The sequence below is a fragment of the Gopherus flavomarginatus genome, chromosome 1 (assembly GCF_025201925.1).
Source record: "Gopherus flavomarginatus isolate rGopFla2 chromosome 1, rGopFla2.mat.asm, whole genome shotgun sequence".
In the NCBI taxonomy this organism is placed as follows: domain Eukaryota; kingdom Metazoa; phylum Chordata; order Testudines; family Testudinidae; genus Gopherus; species Gopherus flavomarginatus.
The window spans coordinates 341,622,661-341,645,829 of NC_066617.1; the positions used below are offsets into that span (position 1 = coordinate 341,622,661).

The following is a 23,169-nucleotide window of genomic DNA, read 5'->3' on the forward strand; positions in this document are numbered from 1 at the left end:
TTTATGATATGTTACTTCCTTGGTGTCTATGGGCACAGGGTCATTTGACAACCACGAGTGAAAAGAGCAAAATTCTCCTCTCTGATCCTTACTCTAACTTTATTATGTATCCAGTAATGTCTGCCACATGGAGCATATATGTTTATCAATGAAAGTTCCATTGTAAAAATGAGTGCAATTTATGTAATAAGTATAAATGTACAATGTGGAATGGAGAGGAAAATTTTGCTGTGAAACTTAAATGTCACAGTGTTTGGTAATATGATGCATGAGTTGTAGTGGTAAGACCTCAATAAACATGATTTTATAGTCAACTGGAAGTTAATTGCATGTTAATTAACCATCAAATCTTCTCTACAACAGAGTGTGGTGTTAAGCAAACTTAGGATCCAATTTCAAATCTTCCTAAGAATTACATCAATGGGGTTTCTTTGGTAGTATGAAAAGTGTATGCCTTGTTGACTTCGATGCCATGCTACCGATTCAAAACATTGCTCTTTTGAAATATCCAACTTGTGGGCCTTATTTGTAGTTCAACCAGAAAGGAGGACCAATGTCTTCTTTCTAGAGGAGTCTTGATAATAGTCTTACAGACTGAAGCCCTACTTAAATGAATAAATGTTAAAAGAATAAACCTGTCAAAAGAATGAATCTCCTTTGCACCAAACTGTAAAATATACAGTCATACAGTGAAACTCTCTCAAATGAATTACCATTAAAAGAGTAAATGTGTCAAGGAATAAATTTCTTCTGCACTGCACCAAACCACAATATATACAGTCACAGGGGAACACTCTGAAATGAATAACCGTTAAAGGAAGAAAACTATTAAAAGAAAACATTTTTTCCAGGCACCAAGGCTGTATATTAGCAGTTTTCCACAGCAACATCACTTCTATATCACAGTATATAGTTTTATAACTGTACTTATTCACTCGTAAACTATGTTTATTGCCATATAATTAGTATCTTCCTGGTCTTCAAGATATTAATGATAAGCAGTATACACACAGAGATACTTTTGCATTAAATATTGATGTGGTGGTGTACTAACCTAGCCAGAAAGAATCGATTTCTTCCTGTAAATGACAGAGGAATAAGGGCAGAACCCTGGCGTTAAAACCTCTCTACATTTTAGTGTCCATTAGAGGTCAGCAATCTGGTGTTATGTGTTATGAATAAATGGGACCTCCATTAGTAGTGTTGTGCCCCTTAACTATACTACTGTTCTACTGAGTCACCGGTTTAATACTAAGAGGAAAGAGTGCAACCCACTAGAATATGAATATCACTTCCCTTTGGCTGAACATTTTTTGGGACATGCATAGGAAGATCCCATCCAAACATACCACTTGGAAAACTGACTCTTTTTCTGAAGGTGCGTAATTTCTCTCTGTTGGAGGCAGTGCGTATGGTAACATTACTTTTTACACAGTTCTGAAAGTCCTGGGGATGTGGGGTGGGTTGGAATATGTGTGACAGAGAAGTTATGATCATCTTCCAAAAGGTGTTGATGTCTGCACTTCAAGTTACGTGGGACAAAACACCGCAGTCCTTACACAGGCAAAACTCCCAATGACTTCACTGTGAATTTGGCAAGAATAAAAACTGTGAGATTTGTCCCATGCTGATTTGGCTAAAACTAACTCTAAGCCTGGCTGGAAAAATGGTGATTTGTTTAAAATAAAATTAAACATGATAAAAACACTCAAACACAAAAAAGCCTTTTCCTCTCACAGTAGCCTAAAAAGGAAAAAAAAATGCCTATATTTTTGAAAAGCCAACACAGGAGATTTAGTCTCCAACAGCTCTGTGAAGCATCTGACAGTGCTCTTAAAATATGAAGGAAGAAAGAGAAAGGACTACATCTATATGACTGGAAAAAGGAGACGCACAAAACCTAATGAAGTATAAATGAGAATTTATGAATAACTTGTCTATACAAGCTAATTGCACTTTAAAAACAGTATTGCACTTACCTTTTAGAAAACACACACACACACACACACACACACATGCACATATAGTATGAACTTTAATGAGGATTTTTTATGTGGAATGGCTGTAGGATGTGGTGGAATTAGTATAAAAAGAGACCAATTATAACAATAAACATATCTTGGCTGCACTGCCATAATGAGCTGAAATAGATGCTGAAAACAACAGACTAATTCTGCCTTCCAGAAACTGGTTATTATACAATAGGTTTTAGCAATTAAAATAATGTTAGCAGTTCTCATCATTTGCCTAAGTCTGCTTCCAATAAAACAAAAGGTAAAATTTCCATTGATGTCAATGGGAAGAGTGGTGTTCCACAGCACCTTTAAAAATCTCACCTACATATTTAAAATTAAAGTCAGCTGAATGTTTATGAAGGTGGCACAGTATAATCAAAGTCAGCAGATTATAACCTCTTTGTGGTTGGGGTCCATCTTCCTTCCTCTTTGTCAAACATTGGGCACCATATTTTCAAAAGTGGCCACTGCTTTGGGGGTGCATAATTGAAACACCTCACACCTGGCCTTCAGACATTCCATTGCTCCACTGATTTTTATGGCAGTTATGGTAGCTCAGATCTTCTCAAATTTAGGTCAATATGTCTCAAGTTGAGCATCTAAAAACTGAAGCATCCCCAAAACCATAGTGTGGTCATGTCTGAAAATGCCATCCTCATGAATAATGAGGTCATTAAGTAAATAAATAATAATACAATCAGTGTATGCGTTTCCCTTTTACGTATTTAAGGAAATATTAAACAACTTTCTTTCAATTATTCAAGTTATGATGTTCAAGGAGAGTAATGATCAATACATGGTTTACACGGTACCATGACCAGTTCATGATTATTTATTTGTATTACAGTAGCACCTAAATGCCATACCCAAGATCAAAACCCACTGTACTGGGCATTGTACAAACACAAAGATGTGATCCTTGCCCTGAACACATTACAATCTAAATAGACAAAACAGAAATAAGTATTGTTATGCTCTTATTTTTCACATGGCGAACAGTTTACATGACCAAGATCACACAGAGAATTTCTGGCAGATCCAGGGAATGAACTCAGCCAGCTCACTGCCTTACCCACAAACCCATGCTTCCTCTTCTTAATTGCTATCATAATGAAGATATTTTTTGCAAAAATATTATTTATATAAAGGTTGAAGCATCTCATCTAAAAAAAGAGAAGATTTTGACACTGCTTCATTCCTTAGGGAAGATAAATTTTTAAACTTGGTTTTAGTCCTTATGAAAATGTTTGTTCAAGTAACTTCTACTGCTTCTGTTTGTTTCTTTTACAATGTTTATATATATATATATATATATATATATATATATATATAAAAAAAACAGCTTTTTGTTTATATATATATGTGTGTATATATATATATATATATATATATATATATATATATATATATATATATATATATATATATCTATATCTTTTAAGACTTGTACTTTCAATAAAAATTCTTTTCTTGGTTTTTGATCTCAGTTAAGAAATAAGTTTTGACAAAGCTTCCTAATCCAAAGACCAAAGTAAAAACAAACTCAGCAGCTTTTTTGTCCTTGTTTTCCTTACATATATTCTTCAGTATACATCTGGAAAGCTGACAAATGTTAAACAAAAAATCTTTCATAGCATGAAAGGCCAGCCCTTACGCTGTCATTCTCCAAGGAAAACATTTCCTACCTCATCTGTGCTGGAACAGGATGAGAAAATGTGTCAGCTCCTTTGAAGAAGTAATGCACCATATTAAACTGATTGGAAAACAATGGGGGGAAAACAACAGCATACATTTGGTGTCAAGTTTTTTTTGGTGCATAGGACACTTGAATTTTAGTACTAAATAAGCGTAATTGCTATTCACTTGTAATATCTGATGCATGACTGCACCATAGTAGCTGAATCCCTCAAATACTAAAAGGAATTGGGAACTTAAGTGCTGTGATACAGACGTCAGGAAAATATCAAAAGACAATCTCTTGAATTTTCCAGTTTGTTTGCTGGTAATACACAATACTGTACTTGGATTTAGCTCCTGCAATTTTACATACCAGTTAGTGGATTGTTTTTAAACATACCCATGCAATCAGTGATTGCTATCTGTGATACCCTGCCACCCCAGTAGTCACCACTGTCATGCAATTAGGATATGTTTTGTACAAAGTATGTCTTGTGAGGTATCATTCTAAAAGTCTTGATCTGCTAGACATTAATATCTCATTGGATTGTATGTATTATCGTCATGTGAAGTTATGAATTTTGGCTATATATGTGAAACATGTTGTGAGGTTGAAAACACGCACAAGCAGCCTTTCAGGTACAACAGTAAAAAGGCCAAACAATGATAATGCCTTATTGAGGAAATGCACAGAGGCACAAGGATTACCCTACGAACTGTGTACAATAGAAACCTCTCAGACATAGCACTACGCAGTGGGAACTGTTTGACCCAGTTTATGGCAAAAGATCTTTCTGGCAAGTGGGAAGAAGACATAAAACGGGGACAATGACATCATGAGGGGACCTCACTATCTCTGCAACAACACAACTGGAAAAGCTGAGTGAAAAGGACTAAACTGTGGGAAGTGATGGTCCCAGCCTAGAAGGATCTTTAGCCTGTACTTGAAAACCTAGGAAAGCCAAGGCAACCATTGCCTTAAGAATCTGCCAGCTGTTTATCACTCAGAGTGAGAATCTGCTAATTTATATACTATCTATCTAGCTCAGGTGTTAAGGTCAGTTTGTGGTTTTATTTATTTACTAAAGTAATCTCCTTTGATCTGTTTGCTATCACTAATAGGCACTTAAACTCTATTCTTTGTAGTTAATAAACTTGTTTTGTTTTCTATAAACCAGTGTGTGGAATTCATAACTGGGGGGCAAAAAGCTGTGCATATCTTCCTCCACACTCAGGGAGGGGGTAACTTTCATGAGCTTATGCTGTACAGATTTCTGTGCAGTGGGAAACAATACAATTTTGAGTTTACACTCTGGGGGGCAGGGGGAGGTGAAGGGGAAGGATGCAATTGAGTGCTGGGCAATCCCTAAGCTTCCCACAGAGAGCTGACCTCAGTATCTGTATCCTTTTGCAATTGGGTGTGACCCTGCCTGTGTGTGTACTAGAGGAGGCATGAGGACCTGGCACAGCAGGATAGGGTGAAGGAGCCCAGGCTGGTGGAATTGGCGGGCTCAGTAGCGGGGGCAACTTGTCACACTATCTTCTTTCTATTTTTGCTTTGGGGGCTCTTTCAGGCCTTAGTTATCCATTTAAACATTGTCAAATCTCAGTACAGCAGTGAATTTGATTGCAGAATCAAATTAATAGTAATTAATAGAAACGCTGAAACCTTTTTTCTCCAGCTCAAACAAAACAAAACAAAACAAAACAAAAACCCAAACAAACCAGACCAAAGAAGCCAGTTTTTTCACTGTGGCATATTCATTCTTTAATGTAATGCAAGGAAGGCCTAACTCAGAAGAAGGTTGATTTATTTATATTTTTAATCCTATATACAATCTTCTACAACTAAATGTCAACAGCCTATTAGCTCAGAGAATCATTTCCATGCACAATTAGCAGGTTAAATTCTGAGTCTACTCAATTTCTCTCCTACCCACGTTTCACCATGAATAGATAATGTAACTGACGTTCTGCCTCCAGGCTCCAAATGCCCGGTTGCTTTTGTGGAATATCTGGCATGTTTAAATTGATGTTATTGGCTCTTTTCACCTTGTGGACCTATAAAATATGTATCAAGGCTAGAATTAACAGAATTACTGGAACAGGCTGTGAGTTAGATGTGCCAGAAAATCACAGTATTATCCATTCCAGTGAAAGGAGCTATGAAGAGCAATCATGTTAACTAAATATGAAGTAAGTAACAAGATTAGGGTTTAATTAGAAAATTAAGGCAAGTGGAAACCTGTTTATTATTCTGTTGATTACCTGATGCCATTCCAAGTATTGCTGCCAGGGGTATTTAAATACTGTACTAGTATAAAGTCCTGTTACTGATTTGGGGAAGATGGGATAAAAAATGGGGGGCAGTGAGAGAAAAAGACTCTATTCTCAAGTCAAGCTTGTATAAGCCACTAACTTACAGCTGTCAATTTCGATTTAATTATAAAAAATGGTAGATGAATTACACATTCACTGCTGTTGTGGATTATCTGTATGAGCATGATCATGTCTTGTGGATGACAGCTCTGTGTTGGAGGTGAGGCAGAATCACATTGCTTAGCCGGGATGTGTGTTATCCCAGAGCTCTCATAAGCGCAGAGGCAGCCTGCCTGCTATAAATGTGGAGTGCATGGAATGTCCTCAGAGATTAACTGGGCAGCTCTGCTCATCAATGGGCAGAGGCTGGATCCATATCTTTTTTAAACAAATTAAATTTCCTTCCACACACATTTTCTTGAAGGATTCTGATCTTCCAGTAAAACATGAGACTTTCTGAGGTTCCATGTGTTCCAAGGTCTTTCCATCTAGGATTTTCAGGTAAAAAAATAGAAAAAAAATGATTCTGGTTTGGGAAAGAAGAGGACAGGATGCTGCGGAAAAGCATGTATGGGAGTAAACAAGGGACTGACTGTGGCCAGTTCTTCCAGCCTCTCTGGCTTTGATAACTGCCTCTAGGAAAACCATCTTGAGGTTCAGGTTCTTAGTGGACAGTCTCAAAGGCTGGATCCAGTTAATTTCAGAAGGACAAAGTTCAGGGTCCAAGGAACAAGTGGTACCTGTTTGGAGAGTAGTGGAAGGTCACCGCCTGCCTGAGCCAAGATACAAGAGGTGAAGCTAGCACTGTCTTTAGTAAAGGAAATAAAAAAGAACTTGACCATCTACCTGAACTACACCATCCTGTTTATCAAGAGGAAAAATGAATACCCACCCTTCAGAGAAGAGAAGGAGATATCAGCTATATAGGAAAGGACACTTGGCATGACTTTTTGATGTGAACAGGTCTATAAATAGGTTTATCTCATTGTTTAGTAACCTGCTGGAGAATTTCTAATTTAAGAGATTACTCTCATAGGAGAATTTTGGATAGGTCCAAGCAGACTGCCTGATGGTCCAGAATCTGAAAGGAGAAAATTCAGGAAGGTGGAGTCTCCTAGCAGGCTCAGACATTATGTGGCACCCTTACATTTTCAGGAATCTGGACTGGTCACATGCTTCTGCAGTCACCAGCTGCTGGAGTGTCCTACAGTAAAACTGGGCTCAAGGAATCTGGCTGTAAAAAGATGCCCTTTGCACTGGAGAGATAGGACCAGAAACTAAAGGGCAGAGTAATCTCGCTAGTCCACAGCTAGCAGAGTGAATCTGTGGATTCCATTTTGAAGTTAAGAGTTTTAGTGAAGTAGTTCATTCACTTCAGCTCAAATAAAGGACTGATTCCTCCTCTCTTGGGAGCCAAGAAGTACCTGGAGAAAATCCTGGAAAATGCTATGCATTTTGGGTGTCAGAGTATTTGCAGGGAATGATCTCTCCAGGCCTAGGAAAGGTAGGGCTGTGTGCATGTGTTGACTACTCTTCTGGGAAGTGAGAGAGACTGAGAAACTCAAGATAATATCTCTGGAGACTAGGGAAATAGCCCAAGGATTGAAGAAAATAGCTTTCCAATGTGCCAGAGAAAAATGTGAAGGCTGTTGGGAAAAAAGGGCAGAAAACACTAGGGCTCCCATGGAAAAATGCTAAGGCAAGAGGTACAGCAAATTAGTTTTCTTTTTGCTGTGCTTCTTTGATGTTTCCTTCTCTGTTTGTTCCATGTTTCTTGATGACAAAAACCAAAACCCCACTCCAGAGGAGAGACAAAATGGCAGCCAGACAGAATCAGAGAGGTTGCCTCCCGTGTATTATTATGAGCTAGAAATCAAATGGGAGATGTGGACGAAGGAGCCCAAAAAGGTTATAAAAATACTTTATAGTGATTGGTCACAGTCTCTATGTCAAAACAGACAAAGAGAAGGAACACAGGTCCTGTACAATCACAGACCAAGCCACAGAACATTGTCCATCATTTCCTATACCAGAAACCATCCCAGCAATTCAACCAGGTGGCTGTTTGTACTGTGAAATGGCATTCCCTTCATTCTGTTTCCTTTCGCGATACATAGGACCCTGGTACCTGAGGCTGACGGACATTTAGAAGGCACTACCAAACATACTTTGAAGAGCTGCTGGGGCTTTTTTTTTTTTCATTTAGATTTTCCCAGTTGTATTGAAAGAACACTTCAATTTACTAAGCATTATTGAAAAGATGTGTGTTGACTAAAATCAATAAAAACATAATATAAAAATGTATAAAAATAGAAAATGGTGTGTTGAAAATAATAAGATGGAAAGTCCTCTTTAATTAAACAGAATTACTGTTAAAACACAAATTAGAGTGGAAGAAAATTAAAGAAAAATGAGAAATAATGAAGGAATTTAGAAGTTTTCTGTTCAAAATGTTAAGGTGCAGTTTTCAGTTAAAGACTCATTGATTATTTCCCGCAGCTGCCATTGTCCAGGAACGGTGAACTGTGGCCTCTGATAGCTGCGAGTGGCCATGCCTGAGGACGGTCAACATTAGCAAAATGTCTCACAGCTCGCAATCAGATTACCCTGATGGGCCTCAAGTTGCCTACTACTGATCTAAACAGTTTATCTAAACAAACAAGAATCAAGTCTTCTTATGCCTGCACATCATAACTTTGTAATCACATATCCATAACCTGAATCTTTCCTCACGCCATTCCTTCCTGGTATATGAGATAATTATGCTTGTCCTCCAAATCCATCATTAAAGGCCCAATCCTGCAACTGGATCTACTGGCATGGACCTCTGATTTCATGTAGAATCCAGTTTCAAGATTGTGGCTTTTGAGTGTAAGCTGTTCAATGCAGAGGCCCATATTTTTCTGTGAAGCACTGGAGAAACCTGAGGCCCTATAAAATTATGAATAATGTGTAAGTTTGCTACTACTGATATCAATGTCAGTTTTCCATAAACATAATTCATTAAGTTATCATTAGGAGTAAACATTTTAAAACTCTCTTTCGATATTTTAACAAATTAGAAAGTCATCCTTTGTTGCAATTAAAAATAATCTTCTCTTTTTTTTTTCTAATCCCCAACAAACAGACAAAAAACTGGATAGTGTTTTCGTTAATGAAAAGGAGGCGGTGGCAACTGATTTCTGGTTCACTAGGCTGTCTTTAACACATACATTGAATGACAAATTCACCATTTACTTCAGCTTTTTCCAAAGCCACAAGTTGATTTATTGACATTTGTATGGGATTTAACATAGACTCATAGACTCTAGGACTGGAAGGGACCTCGAGAGGTCATCGAGTCCAGTCCCCTGCCCTCATGGCAGGACCAAATACTGTCTAGACCATCCCTGATAGACAATTATCTAACCTACTCTTAAACATGCCATGTTCCAAAACACACACTTACAACTAGAACAATTCTGTAGTTAAAAATGTTATAGGGAAAGAAAGAGAGCATCAAACTGGGGATGGGAGGATTTTAAAAAGATCATGTAGAATGACCCTATATAAGTTCATTAGTCACAAAATTTTCATTCAACCCCAAATACAAATGTATTTACCTGCAGCCTGGTTTGATCCTGGGCACTTCAGCACCTAAACACACATCTCTACCACTTAAGTTAAAAAGCAGTAGTAGGCTGTTATCATTTATGTATACCAGCCATTAGATAGGGACAAAAAACATACTATATACGTGTGTCATCCAGTCCCAATATTCTTCCTCTACTAATTGTAACGTATTATTGATTGAAATCTCACAGCTAAAACCAAGAAAAAATTGGTGCAGATGAGGAGAACTTTTCATCAGGGTCACAGGGAAATGAATTAGAAAATGCAACTTTCGTTTGGCAAACAACTGAAAAGAAATGAAATAAAACAACACCCACACACAATATGACCGCAAACTACAGCATTAAATTTTCAAAACCCAGATGGTGAAAAAAATACTCATTCACGGCCTAAAATACATCTGGTCCATTAAAACACAGAACCATCCTTTTAAACACAGGATATGCATTCATAAATCTGAGCGAATATAAGCTTTTGGATGCAGCCTATCACCTGAGATAAGCTTCTCTTGGAATATCTGTGTCTTCTCTGATTTGTATCACCTGCCTAACAAGAGAAGTAGTTAGAACATTTGGGTTCAATAGAACTAGTAATACCAGCCCTACATATGGTACAAAACCAGGGAAAGCATAAGGCTGATGGTAAAAGCTTTTCCAAACACTATTTTAAACAAGAGTAGGTCATGTAATTTTCATATCGTTTTCCTTCTCTCTCTTCGGACTGTAACGGAGCAAAGTATGAAGCATATGGAGTTCCTGCTTAAAAATAAAAGGAGAGAGAGAGAGAGAGGTACTGTGTGACTAAAAACAGAGTGAACAAGGCACAGAAGTCTGATAAAATGTATCCTTTGGCAGGAAGGAATGAAAATCCATCAACACTGCATGGAGTTCTATGACTGTACAGTGAAACCTATTTTTAAAATAACAACAAAAAGGCTATTTAAAACAGAAAAAAATGAAATGTTCTTTATTATGACTACAGATTATATATATATATAAATCAGTCTAACTGTATCTATCATGACTGTTTTAAGAATGACTGTTTATGTGTGGTTTCTATTGCAAGAGTGGGTGGGTGAGGTTCTGCAGCCTGCAGCGTGCAGGAGGTCAGACTAGATCAGTGGTGGGCAACCTGTGGCCCGTGGGCCACACGCGGCCCATCAGGGTAATCCACTGGTGAGCTGTGAAACAGTTTGTTTACACTGACCGCCCACAGGCACGGCCGCCTGCAGCTCCCAGTGGCTGCAGTTTGCTGTTCCTGGCCAATGGGACCTGTAGACCTGTAGACGGTCAATGTAAACAAACTGTCCTGGGGCCCACCAGAGGATTACCTGACAGGCCGCGTGCAGCCTGTGGGCGACAGGTTGCCCACAACTGGTCTAGATGATCACAATGGTCCCTTCTGACCTTAAAGTCTATGAGGCAATGAGTCTACAGATCAGTGAACTATGGCTCTAATGCACATAATTAACAAAGCTCAAAGGCTGACTCTATGAATGATCCCAGAACTATGAATGCAGATAGACTTTGGCATTATCACTTGCAATCCTTACAATGTCCCCTAATGAAAAGACCGAAACCAGAATGAGACGTGACTAACCTATTCATCTAATTATTCCTATATGCAAATGGTAAAACTGTAAGGTCAGTAGATGCCAGGGATAGATGTAGGCAGGGATTAGAACCACGGACTTCTGAAGCTTACTGCATGATCCTCTTCTACATGCGTTAAAAGCCCCATAGCTCTTAGCTAAGGCTGTTGCAGACTCATCAGTCTCTATATGATCTAGGTGCCACTTGAGGGGGACAGAGCACCACACTAGCAGGCATGGGTTACAAAAGCATGGCTGGTTTCATTTAAGCTTGAAAACAACTACTCTATATGATTAACAGCCTACTTATAAGCAGGGGCGGCTCTAGGGATTTTGCTTCCCCAAGCATGGCAGGCAGGCTGTCTTCGGCGGCTTGCCTGCGGAGGGTCCGCTGATCCCGCGGCTTCAGTGGATGGAAGTCCAAAGCCACAGGACCACTGGACCCTCCGCAGGCATGCCTGCGGGAGGTCCACCAAAGCCGCGGTACCACCGGACCCTCCAGGCAAGCCGCTGAAGGCAGCCTGCCTGCCGCCCTCGTGGCGACCGGCAGAGCACCCCCCGTGGCTTGCCACTCTAAGCACGTGCTTGGCGTGTTGGGACCTGGAGCCGCCCCTGCTTACAAGTCACTTAACTAGGGTTACCAGATAGCAACTGTGAAAAATGAGACAGGGGATGGGGGGTAATAGGCACCTATATCAGAAAAAGTCCCCCAAAACAGGACTGTCCCTTTAAAAATGCGACATCTGGTCACCCTACACTTAATGGAAAACAAAACAACCACAAGTGATGGCAGGGAAAATCCCTCAGTGTTCAGAAGTTGAGATCCACTTGGATGCTTACTCCCAGCCCCATATTTGTCTCCCACCCTTCTCCCTAAACATGTGTCCTCTCCCGATTTGTCCCTCCATCTAAATAGTTCAAAATAAGCTTCCCTCATGTTCCCTTTTTGCCACACACAACTTGCTTCTCCATCCCCCTAGTCTGTCTATAAATTGCACTTAAGCTCCCAAAGTTTTGGACCCTTGCATTTCCAAGTGGTCTGAATAATGTATTGATTATGTGCTTAGTGTTTTTTGGTAAAGAGACGATTCTCAAAACAGAGGCAGTAGCAACTGGTTTCTGGTTCACTATGCTGTCTATAACAAATTTATCATTTACTTCAACTTTGTCCAAAGCTCTTAATTGGTTTATTGACATTGCATGCCACAACCAGCAATGTTCGGGGGCTTCCCCAGAGGCACACACACAATTCACTGTGATATACAAGGAAATATCCAGAATACGCTGGACTGGAATACAGCAGCAGTGATCCAGCGGACACAGTACAGGACTAGTAGGATTTCATTGGACTTTCAAAACAATGGAATTTGTGAAGAATTTATAGTGAAGAAAAGGGGACAGAGAGGGACGGTGTGAGAGTCCTGGTAAGAGAAAAGAATAATAGGCAGGTATGAGTCTGCAGCACAACGATGTGTGATCCTGTTCATAAACCAGCAGTCTCCTGGGAGATCATGGATCAAGGAGGTTAGAGGACAGCGAGCTGTGTAAAGCAGAGGACACAGTGTAATGGCCTAACACTTGAAGTAAGTAAAAGAGGGCTGGGCATCTTATCTGAAGTTTTCCCAAACTAAAAAAATAATTTTGTTTTGAATGAACAAGCTCTCCCATTGGGAAAAAAATATATTACACTAGACTAGTGGTAACTGCCAACAGAGACATCTGCAAGAGGCTATAGAAAGATACTTGTTTTTTTAAATTGCTTTATTCCTGATGGTTCCTACAGAATAAACTTGTGGCTTTCAAAGTTCTTACCTGCTTCACTGGTTCTGATCACTCGAGATGGTGCACTGGGATCCCCAGTCCCGATTTTGTTGGTTGCTACAACTCTGAATTCATATTCCACCCATGGGTTCAGTTCTACTGCCACAGCAGATTCCATATCACCACTTATGTTCTCTGGAACTGTAGAGAGCAAAGACAATGTGTAAATCATTAACTCACCTGAAACTTACGTGTAATATGCCAGTGGTGCGTGGAACTGAATTTTACAATATTAAAGATCACTGGAGGTAATGGAAATTAATTGCTCTATACTTGTCAGTTATATATACATAAAAGTTTATTTAATGCTTCTGAAAGATGGCTGATTAACTATTTGGAGACAGAAATCCTCTCTTTATCCACAGCTACAGCAGGGACAGCCACACTGCAGGCATGTTGTTAAGTGACATCCAAATGCAATTTTTAAATTTGGACTTTTGACTTTTTTATCTTATTTTATAATCTTATTATATTTTTTTTATCTTGTATTTTCATCATCATCCTCTGCAACTGGTGTAGGTGGTTCCTATTCTCTTGAGTCATGAGTTTTGCTCAGCCTACTCATATTATGTTAAAAATCTCTCTCTCACCTGTTTTTACAGTCTGCCAGCCAAGTGAAAATGGGCTACGTGCTTGTAAGTTGTATGTGGAGATAGGGCTGTGGTTGTCTGCCCCAGGACTCCAGGAGAGTGTCGCCGTTGTTTCTGTAATTTCCTCAACTATCACTATTCCTGGGGGACCAGGAGGACCTAGAAATAAGGTGGAAGAATAAGAAGAACTGCACTGTCATGCCAATTCAGCAGCACTAACACAGGATACACGTGTTTCCATAACAACATGATGTAGTTCAGTATTCATGAAATACATAGTTAAGATGCATATCACTGAAGCGGTTGATTTCTATGATTTCTGATGACAAATTATGATTATATCTATTTCTGTAACACTTCATGAGGGAGAAGCAATTAACATGTCAGAGTGATAGCTGTGGAATTAGAAACAGGCATTTAAAAAAATCACCAATTACTTTATTCTTTAATTTTTTAAAACCTAAGATAAATACAAATAAAATAGCAACCTTCAAGAAGCATCTAAGGTTAAACTAAACAGCCATATGTTCTTTTCCTCCCTTATAACAGCCTTGCACCATCTACCTGCAGTCTTTCCTGCTCTGCTTCATCAGAACTCAAGTCCTGATCCAGCAGTTGCATCTATGGGGGCAAACCCTTATGCGCATTAAGTCAATACACACACACTGTAAACTCTTCAAGGTAGTGATGATGCCTTAAAAGCCCACAACATGTCATGTGCTGTAAAAGTAATAAATAATTATATGAAATTAATAAATATAAAGCAATTTCTGGATGTTGTAGAGGCGACCACCACAGTTTGTTGATCTGACAAATGAACCATGTTCAAAGTAAAACTATGGTCAACAGGTGTCTTGAAAACCACTAAGTTTTGATAATCACCAAATCAAGAATTTAATATATATACTGTCTCACAAATGCACTCATTCCCTGCATCATCTAAGAGCTTGTCTGAATGTTTTTTGTTTTTCATTTAAGCTAATATTCCAAAGGATATTGTTTGTTACAGGGTCCAGGGGAAAAAAACCCCAAACAACAAATTTGCTTTTCATCTCCTGAGAAGTGAAAAATATTTTTTTACTGTACTCAGCTGCAGACAATCATAATGAATTCTTTTTATTTGCATATGTTATCTGATTAATTAAGATTGCTAACAGAGATGAGTCAGAACCAAAAACATGGATATGAACACCCCCTGTCTTCTCCAGACCTCAGTGTTACATATTAACTACCATCCTGGATCAGTATTCTCTCTCCAGCAGTGTTGAGAAACAGATTCCTCGGAGGAAGAGGTATGAATCCCACAGTAAGGTTAGGTTTAGTATGCAGGTTATGGGTGTTGTTGGTGTTCTGTGATATACAGGTCAGACTAGATGATCTGGTGGTTCCTTTTGCCTTAAACTCTACGCTCTATGCGTAGGCAAATGTGGAATAATCTGACCCCAACATAAATCTTATCATGGTCTCTTATAGTTAGAGATTGGCTTACATTCTGAAGCACAAGGTTTAAGATTCCTTCTTTTTCTCATAATTATGACACATCTGAATATTCTTGATATCCATATAAATATCTTTCTGAATCTTAAATTCTTGGTTTCAACAACTTCCTGTGGCAATACATTCCACAGTTTAATTACATGTTGTGTACAAAGGCATTTCCTTCAATTGGTTTTGAATATCCCATCTTTTAATTTCATTAAATGTAAAACAAAGTAATTTCTATTATAACCAGTCTTGTGCCAAGATTTTCTATCAGTATGTATGTAATCATAAGTATATATTGGCTTCTTTTGGCCCTTCAGAGGGCAATAATGAACCCTGCTTGAACTGATGCTAATAACTCTGATCAAAGTTAATGAGAAAGTCAGGGAATATCTTGTACCAAGTGGATTTGGTGGTTAAACTGATGAACTCTAGGTTATTTTGAATTTCAGAGAAAAAAGTAATAAACTGCATAATCTTCTCTTCCCCCTGAAATAAGTTATATTACAAAATATTTGTGATAATGAAATACATGGAAACTATGTCATTTAAATGAAGCATTAGAAAACATGGTAATCCTGTAGTGTCATCTATTAAATTATCTGGGCATTTGACATTGTAAGGTATATATTTTTGCCTTGAATTCTAATGTGTAAAAAATATAGATATTGCTCAGTATTTTATTGCAAAAAAAAAAAAAATAAACAAGTTAACTGGACACTTCAGAGAATTCAGAGCCAACACACTATGTGACTGGACTCCTTCAATAGCATATGGAGAAATGCCAAGTTACACCCAGAGTGATAAAAGCAAGGGCACAAGTGGAACGTTAAGCCTGAGGATTTAAAAATGTCTGGAAAATTTTGTAGCTGTAAGTCTCGCCTCACCAGGTGTGGTATTTTGCAACCACAAACTAGCTAGTATCACTTGACTTTACATTCCCTCTGATATTTCCATCAACAAAATAAAACTTGTATGAATTATGACAAAATAATTACAATCAGGACTTTGCCGTAGTTCAGTCCCACCACTTCACTGTGAAGCTGTAATTTTATACATTAACCATATATGTAGACTAAGGCGTAGTCACTCCACACCAGTCACTCCACATCCTCGGATTCCCTCCCCTGCCTTTATACTTGGTGTCAAGCCCAGCCTTTGGACTCAGCGCTGCACAGAGCATTTTCCCTTTGAACATTTTGCTGCTCTAACTATAAACAGGGCTGGACTAAAGCATAATACAAGGCCTCATGGGGCAGTGGTGGGCAGGGGACTCTGCTCTCCTTCTAGGGAGACAAGATGGCAGCAACAGTGTCCCTAAGTACTTACTCCAACATCTGGGCAGGTATCTGCCTAAGTGGACAGGACTCACTGCACTCTTCTCCTGCCACACACAGAGTCCCCTTATGGGTTGCTGTTGATCTTGGAGTTAACACCCATTGAGATGAATGGGTGAGTCCATCCTTCCCCAGCAATTGCTTTAATCTATTTGCAGACTCAGAAAGACATCATTTTAGAGTTTACCTCGCAATCGCTCTTCTAGAAACGTTTTATTTTTAATAAACGCTACTATTTTAATATAATTATGTGTCTCCAGGAGCTGAAGCTCTGGGCATAGTATTATACTGCCTATGCCCTAATCTTAAGCAACATTACAGGCCCTTTGTGATACCATTTTCCCTAAAGACTTCATATCTTTATGGAGAGAGTGAGTTTCCAACTGCAGTATTACAGCAATTATAACATGCTTCTTTACATGAAATTGGTAGAAATTTAGTTATGTCAATGTCACCTGTTAAATTCTCAATACATTTTGTTGTCCGAGTTCTCTGATGGTTTCAATACCTTCTAAATCATTCATAGTCATGACAATGTCTCCTTAAACTTTCTAGGGTGTATAGTCTCACACTGTCTGCAGGAGGACTGTTACAAAGCATTTCCATTTCCAACATCAGGCACTTTTGAAAGGGGACTAATAAGGGACAAAAGCTTCAGTCATGACAAATGGATGACAGTTAGCCCAAGACCTGAGTGCCATGCAAATGTTACTCATTTTGTGGAAATGCCATTAAATTTTATGCTCAGCTGTAATCATTTATAGTGTCAGCCAGATGGTTAAGTTAAAGATGCTTTTCACTCAAGAGTTGTATTATTGTTCAGGATTGCTATAACTCTTTTTTTAAATTTAAAAAGTCAGTTTAGGGGAACAAAGCAAATCTGCTCATATGCTCCTCTCTAAACTCTGCTCAGAAAGTGACTAGACATAAATGCAATATGGATGCATCTTTGTAGGGAAGCTTGTTTGGTGTGGAACATTCACTTATGCAGCTCCGGAATCAATAGAAACCCAGCATAAAGGACATTGGCGGATTATCTTCAGGCAAAGCAACTCCTCAGTTTAGTTAAGAAACTTTGTTTTATTTTAGGGCATTTTGGAAAACTTGTTATGAGTTTTTTTTTTAACTTTAGGAATTATTCTATCCATCATCTAGCAAGGTTCTTTACAGCTCCTACTGCCATCTGATGTTAATATGGGATTTCTTGAAATGACATTACCAATTGAAGTGTCTTAGTAATTCTGTTAAGCCTTGCCCTTTCCATCGAATCCTTAGACAAAACCTGCTTTTCTGATACGATACGTAGTGAAAGGAAACAACAAATTAATTTCTCATAGCCTGTACTTTACTAAAGGCTGCTCTGCATAATTCTTATCTCCTGCATGAGTAAATCGAGGCTACTCATAACTTCTACCACTATCTCATTTTATTACTTTTACTGTTAATAAAATGCACTAAAATAGCACCACACATTTACATGGTATTTTACTATGCCCTTTTCCTGAAGACCTTGCAGCCTAGGCTGGCCAAAACAAACAGAAACAAGACACAGGGCAAAGGTTCGGTAAAGGAAAATTGTGGACAATATGATTGGAAATATTCCTAGGAAGAAGCGGCTGTTAGGAGGGATTTGAAGGAATAGATCTGTAGGCAGTAAAGAGGAAGGACAAGAAGCTGACTTAGAACAGCAAGGCTACTAAAGGGAGACAGCATGAAACAAGGTAAAGTCGAAAGCAGTGGTGGGGGAGATGAAGGTACCAGTAAGTAAAGAGTCATGGGAGCACCAACAGGACCCAGAAGGGGATGGAGGGTAATGAGAACAGAAATTGCAGGTGAGATCAGATTCTGTAGAGTTTTGAAGGTGAGAATAAGGAGCTTGACAGGAGACAGGTAGCTAATGGTGGGATTCCAAAAGAGTGGTGATATGTTTCAGAGGATCCTGACAGGAAGAGGAATTTAGCTCCAGCTTTTCATTTAGACTAATGGGAAAGGAGAGGAGAGAAGAGAAGAGCAGAACAAAGTGTACAGTAAATCCAGCTGAACAATGACCAAGTCTTGCTACTTAGTGGGGAATTTGGGAATTGTGCTGTTTCAAACCTGCCAATGCCCCTGATGGGCCTGCAGCTTAAGCCTGGGAGGTAAAAAGGGTTGCTAGTGAGTTTACATGTGCTTCTGTCTCGTCAGCAGAAATTATTTCCAACTTTCTCTCTCCACACAGTACTATTTCAAGATCAAGAGATGCTGAACTACTATACACATGTCTAAGCTTTGGAACTGAAGACCCTCATTTATTAGGCAAAGATGGTAACCTCTCTGAGTTGAAGTTGCAACACAAAGTGCTGTTTTAGCCTCCCTCTATTATTTTGGTTTGGAAAATTGGTTTGGCCTGAAAATTGCTGGATTTATTCTGAAGACAATGTAAAAATTGGGAGGCGAAAAGCCACAAAACTATTGTTAACAATTAGCCTGCTTTTTAATTTTAATGTTTGTCTAGTTTTTCCATCTCTCCCCAGTTCAGAAATGGCTTATCACTACTCCTTCAAACCTTCCATAAAATAAAAGCTTAGTATAAATGCACGGATCAGCTATATTTGAAGAAAACCCATTGTAATAAAACAAAGTTAATTATTTTTGCTGTATATACTTCTGAATCTTTCTCCTATTTTAGTCAATAGGAGGCTTTTTGTGTCACTGAATTCAGTGTGCGTTGGATTGGGCATTATGGATGCAATTCACCTGAGTGCTGAGGCTCAGAACAAAGCTACTAACTTCCAAATTAAACCCTTAGAGCAGGTGTTAATCAGTGCATATGCGTGGTTCTGCTCCTTTTGCATGGGTAAACTTCATCATACATTTTTCAAGAAGCAGGCCCTCTACTGTAAAGTGGCAGATTAGACAAAACATAAGGATGTTTATTTAGCTGATAGCTCACAAGGACCTTCCCTCCATTACTGCATATGGAAGAGGCTTGTGTTTTTAGAACTAGATATCCCAATTTTTGTCCTGGTTCTACAAGTGTGAGCCCTTTATTACTGAGATACAGTAGTCTCCTGTGGTTAAAGTTGTAACCAGAATCTCCTTCTAAAGCATATTTGGACTCATCTTGTAATTACCACATCATTTGCAAGATCCAAGTCCTTAAAACCAAGGAAACAAATGATTAAGGACCTAATACATTTTAATGTGGCTATAGAATGCTCTAGACTTCTGAAACACTATGCTGAGGTGTGGCCTATAGGCAACACTTTTTAAAATAAAATTAACTGTTTTTTTCATTTTCCACAACTTACTGGGAAGGAATAATTTGTGCTAGATGCCGGGTTGTCTTGGCCCCCTTTTCCTGAAATGTAGATATGGGTTGGAAGCAGGTGGATTTAAAGGAGTTGGAAACAAAGACATGTGGACAAGCCTTCTGGTCTAGTAGAGGTACCTGGTACTCTTTTAAGAGGCAAGATCAAGCACCCTGGGAAAAGTTATGGTTTTTGAGTTTGTGGCAAGGTGGACTGAAATTCCAGTTACGTGGGCCCATGCTTTGGGTTTATAGGTGTCTCAATGGCCTTTACTGTAGTTTGAATGTGAACTTGCTAAACTCAAATTTCTGTTACATTCAACAGCTGTGAGTAATGGCTTTTAAACCCAAACACTTGTCTGTATGTTTTACTGGAAATATACGGTAATCAAGTTATCTATCAGCTCTTACGTTATACACTCTCCAGGGCAACAAGGTTCAGAGAAAACACATATGACATTACTTCTACACAAATATATTATGGAAGTGGATTTCTTGCTTAGACTAGCAATTTTACCAATATGCAAGAAGAATAGCTTTAGCCTCTTCTTTATTTTTAGACCACAAAATGTGTACTTCTAAAGCCACGTTTTGTAGTCACAAAGACTTTCATCCCTTCACTCTATCATAATTCTCTATACTCATTTTTAAACTCTTTCAGCTTCTACGTAGCCTTTTGATAATTTTACTTAAGGTAGGCATATAATCTGCGTTGACAAGTTTTCTGTTTATGGCCATAGCGAACTCATTATTTATTGTGCTGAAAGCTGACTTTTTATTTCAGTAGATACAAACACTTTTCTTCTTCTTACAAAGTATGGTTCCTGTCATGCCTATATTACTAATAATTGTTTGGTCAAAAGCATTTGTAATGGATACATATATGCTAGCAAGTTTCCCAAAGTGCATAAACAGTATATTTCAGTAATTCCAGGAAACTGTGCCCACAGATTTCTCTTTTCTGGGAAAGGCACATGGTCCATATCTGTAACAAGAACAAAAATTATGAACAGTCTGTATTATTCAAAGAGATAACAAAAATTCAGCAGCTGATTTAAAACTATTCCTCAAAATTCTTAGTATCAAAGGCTACCTAAATTCCTGAACTGAAATCATCAATGTACCACTGGAGATAACAAGACCAAATGAATGCAGTGAATTCTCAGAAACCATGGGACTGCTCAAAAAAGGGCAGAGAGCTGGAGTGACCAGTTCATGATGCTTTTCTTTGACGTTGCTCCTAATTTTTTTTTTTAATTTTCAGAAGCACTGACGATGTTACTCACCTTCTGTGTCCCTGTGGCTGCTCCACTGTAGGTGTATCCTCGTCTCTGAGCCTCAGATTGGAGATTTTAGGCTTGCCTCAAGGCTATCTAGTGCTGTACAAGCCAACTGTCCTTAGTTCCTTCTCTACCACAGAGACCTTTATTAAGAGCTCCAGAGCAGAGGCAAAGTGGGTGGTTTGTGGAGCACCCATAAGGACACACATCTCAAAGAACCACTGTTACCGCACAAGGTGAGTAACCTCTTCTTCTTCAAGTAGTGTCCCTATGGGTGCTCCAGTGTAGGTGGCTCTACAGCAGAAGCCTTGATGGATGGGTGGGGCTTTGGAGTCGAGTCTAGTACTGATGATAACACCATGGATCAAAACATAGCATCTGATGCTGAGTCACAGGTGATAGCATAACGTTCCATACAAGTATGAGCGGATGCCTAAGTTGCTATTCTGCATATTGCTATGATGGGAAAGTTTTTGATGAAGGCTACAGACTTGGAAACAGATCTCGTAGAATTGAACTCCAGATGGAGGTTGAAGATTGTGGGTACAATAGTAACAGGTAATGCAGTTTGATATCTATCTAGATTGTCTTTGTTTTGAGACTGAGGATACTTCAGATCTCTCTGCAATTGAAAGCAACAGTTTAGAAGATTTTCTGAAAATTTTTTTTCTATCTAAATAGAATGCCAAAGCTCTCCTGACATTGAGTGTATGTAATATTGCTTTTCTCTGATCATGATGTGGCTTTTGGAAGAAGATAGGGAGATGAATAAATTGCTTTATGTGGAAGGGAGAGGATACTTTCAGAAGGAACGTTGGGTATGGTCTCTATGAGACCTTATCTCTAAAAAAAATATTGTAAAGGGTGGGTGTGCCATTAGAGCTCCTATTTCTTAGTCTCAGCAGAACCTTTGATATGAGAGGAATCAGAGGAAAGGCGTAAAGGAGACCTGTATTGCAGTAAAAGAGGAAGGCATCTGGAGCAGTACTGAGAGCATATTTTGGTTTTGGTCATGGCAAATAAGTCTATTTTGGGGACTCCTCAATGCTGAAATACTTTGTGGAGGACAACAGGGCCCATTTCACATTTGTGTTCCTGTTAGAATATCCTGCTGAGAGTGGATGCTGTGGTATTATGCACACCCAGCAGGGGTAGACTGCTGACAAGATGATGCTGTGCCATGCACCAATTCCATATTTTTACTGTCTCTGCGCAAAGGGATGGTGATCTCATTCCTACCTGGTGGTTTATGTAGACTATACCTGCTATGTTGTCTGACACGACTTTTATATGTTTGCCCTTAATCAATGATAGGAAATGTGAACAATCATTACTGATGGCTCTGAGCTCCAATAGGTTGATATGTAGAGTTGATTCTAAGGGGGACTATTTGCCTAGAACCATGTGATTGTCTAGTTGAGCCCCCAACACAGTAAGGATGCGTCTATTGCAGTGGTGGGCAAACTATGGCCCGGGGCCACATCAGCCCTTCATACGTTTTAATCCAGCCCTTGAGCTTCCACCAGGGAGCAGGGTCTGGGGCTTGTCCTGCTCCAGCCGGGGAGCGGGGTTGGTCCTGCTCCGCATATGCTGTGGCAGCATTATGTCCCCCCTCTGGCTCCTATGCGTAGGGGCAGCCAAGAGGCTCCGCATGCTGCTCCCTGCCTCAAGCGTGGCCCCCATAGCTCCCATTGGCCAGGAACCATGGTCAATGGGAGCTGCAGGGGCGTCACCTGCAGACGGGGCAATGCACAGAGCTGCCTGGCCATGCCTCTGCATAGGAGCCAGAGGGGGACATGCTGATGCTTCCAGGAGCAGCTTGAGGTAAGCGCTGATTGGAGCCTGCCCTCCTGCCAGGCTCCAACTCCCTGCCCCAGCCCTGATCCCTCTCGCGCCCTCCAAACCCCTCTGTCCCAGCCCAGAGACCCCTCCTGAACCCTGAACTCCTCATTTCTGGCCCCAACCCAGAGCCTGCACCCCATCCAGAGCCCTCATTCTCTCCCACACCCCAACCCCAAATTTCATGAGTATTCATAGCCCACCATACAATTTCCATAGCCAGATATGGCCCTTGGGCCAAAAAGTTTGCCCATCCCTGGTCTATTGTCAATATCAAAGTTGGAGGTTGCTGAATGAATGGACTCCCGTGCAGATAT

The 23,169-nt window shown here is 39.5% G+C and overlaps 1 protein-coding gene across 5 annotated transcripts in view; it reads right to left on the reverse strand.

Moving 5' to 3' along the window:
* The window catches only part of CNTN5 (contactin 5), a 1,071,723-nt gene that overhangs the window by 53,121 nt on the left and 995,433 nt on the right, over positions 1–23,169 (reverse strand). For all 5 annotated transcript variants that reach the window (XM_050940444.1, XM_050940408.1, XM_050940418.1 and 2 more), the window contains 2 exons: positions 13,626–13,784; positions 13,027–13,176 (listed from right to left, as the gene is read on the reverse strand). In XM_050940444.1, the coding sequence (XP_050796401.1) occupies positions 13,027–13,176; positions 13,626–13,784 (309 nt within the window). The remainder of the gene's footprint in view (positions 1–13,026; positions 13,177–13,625; positions 13,785–23,169) is intronic.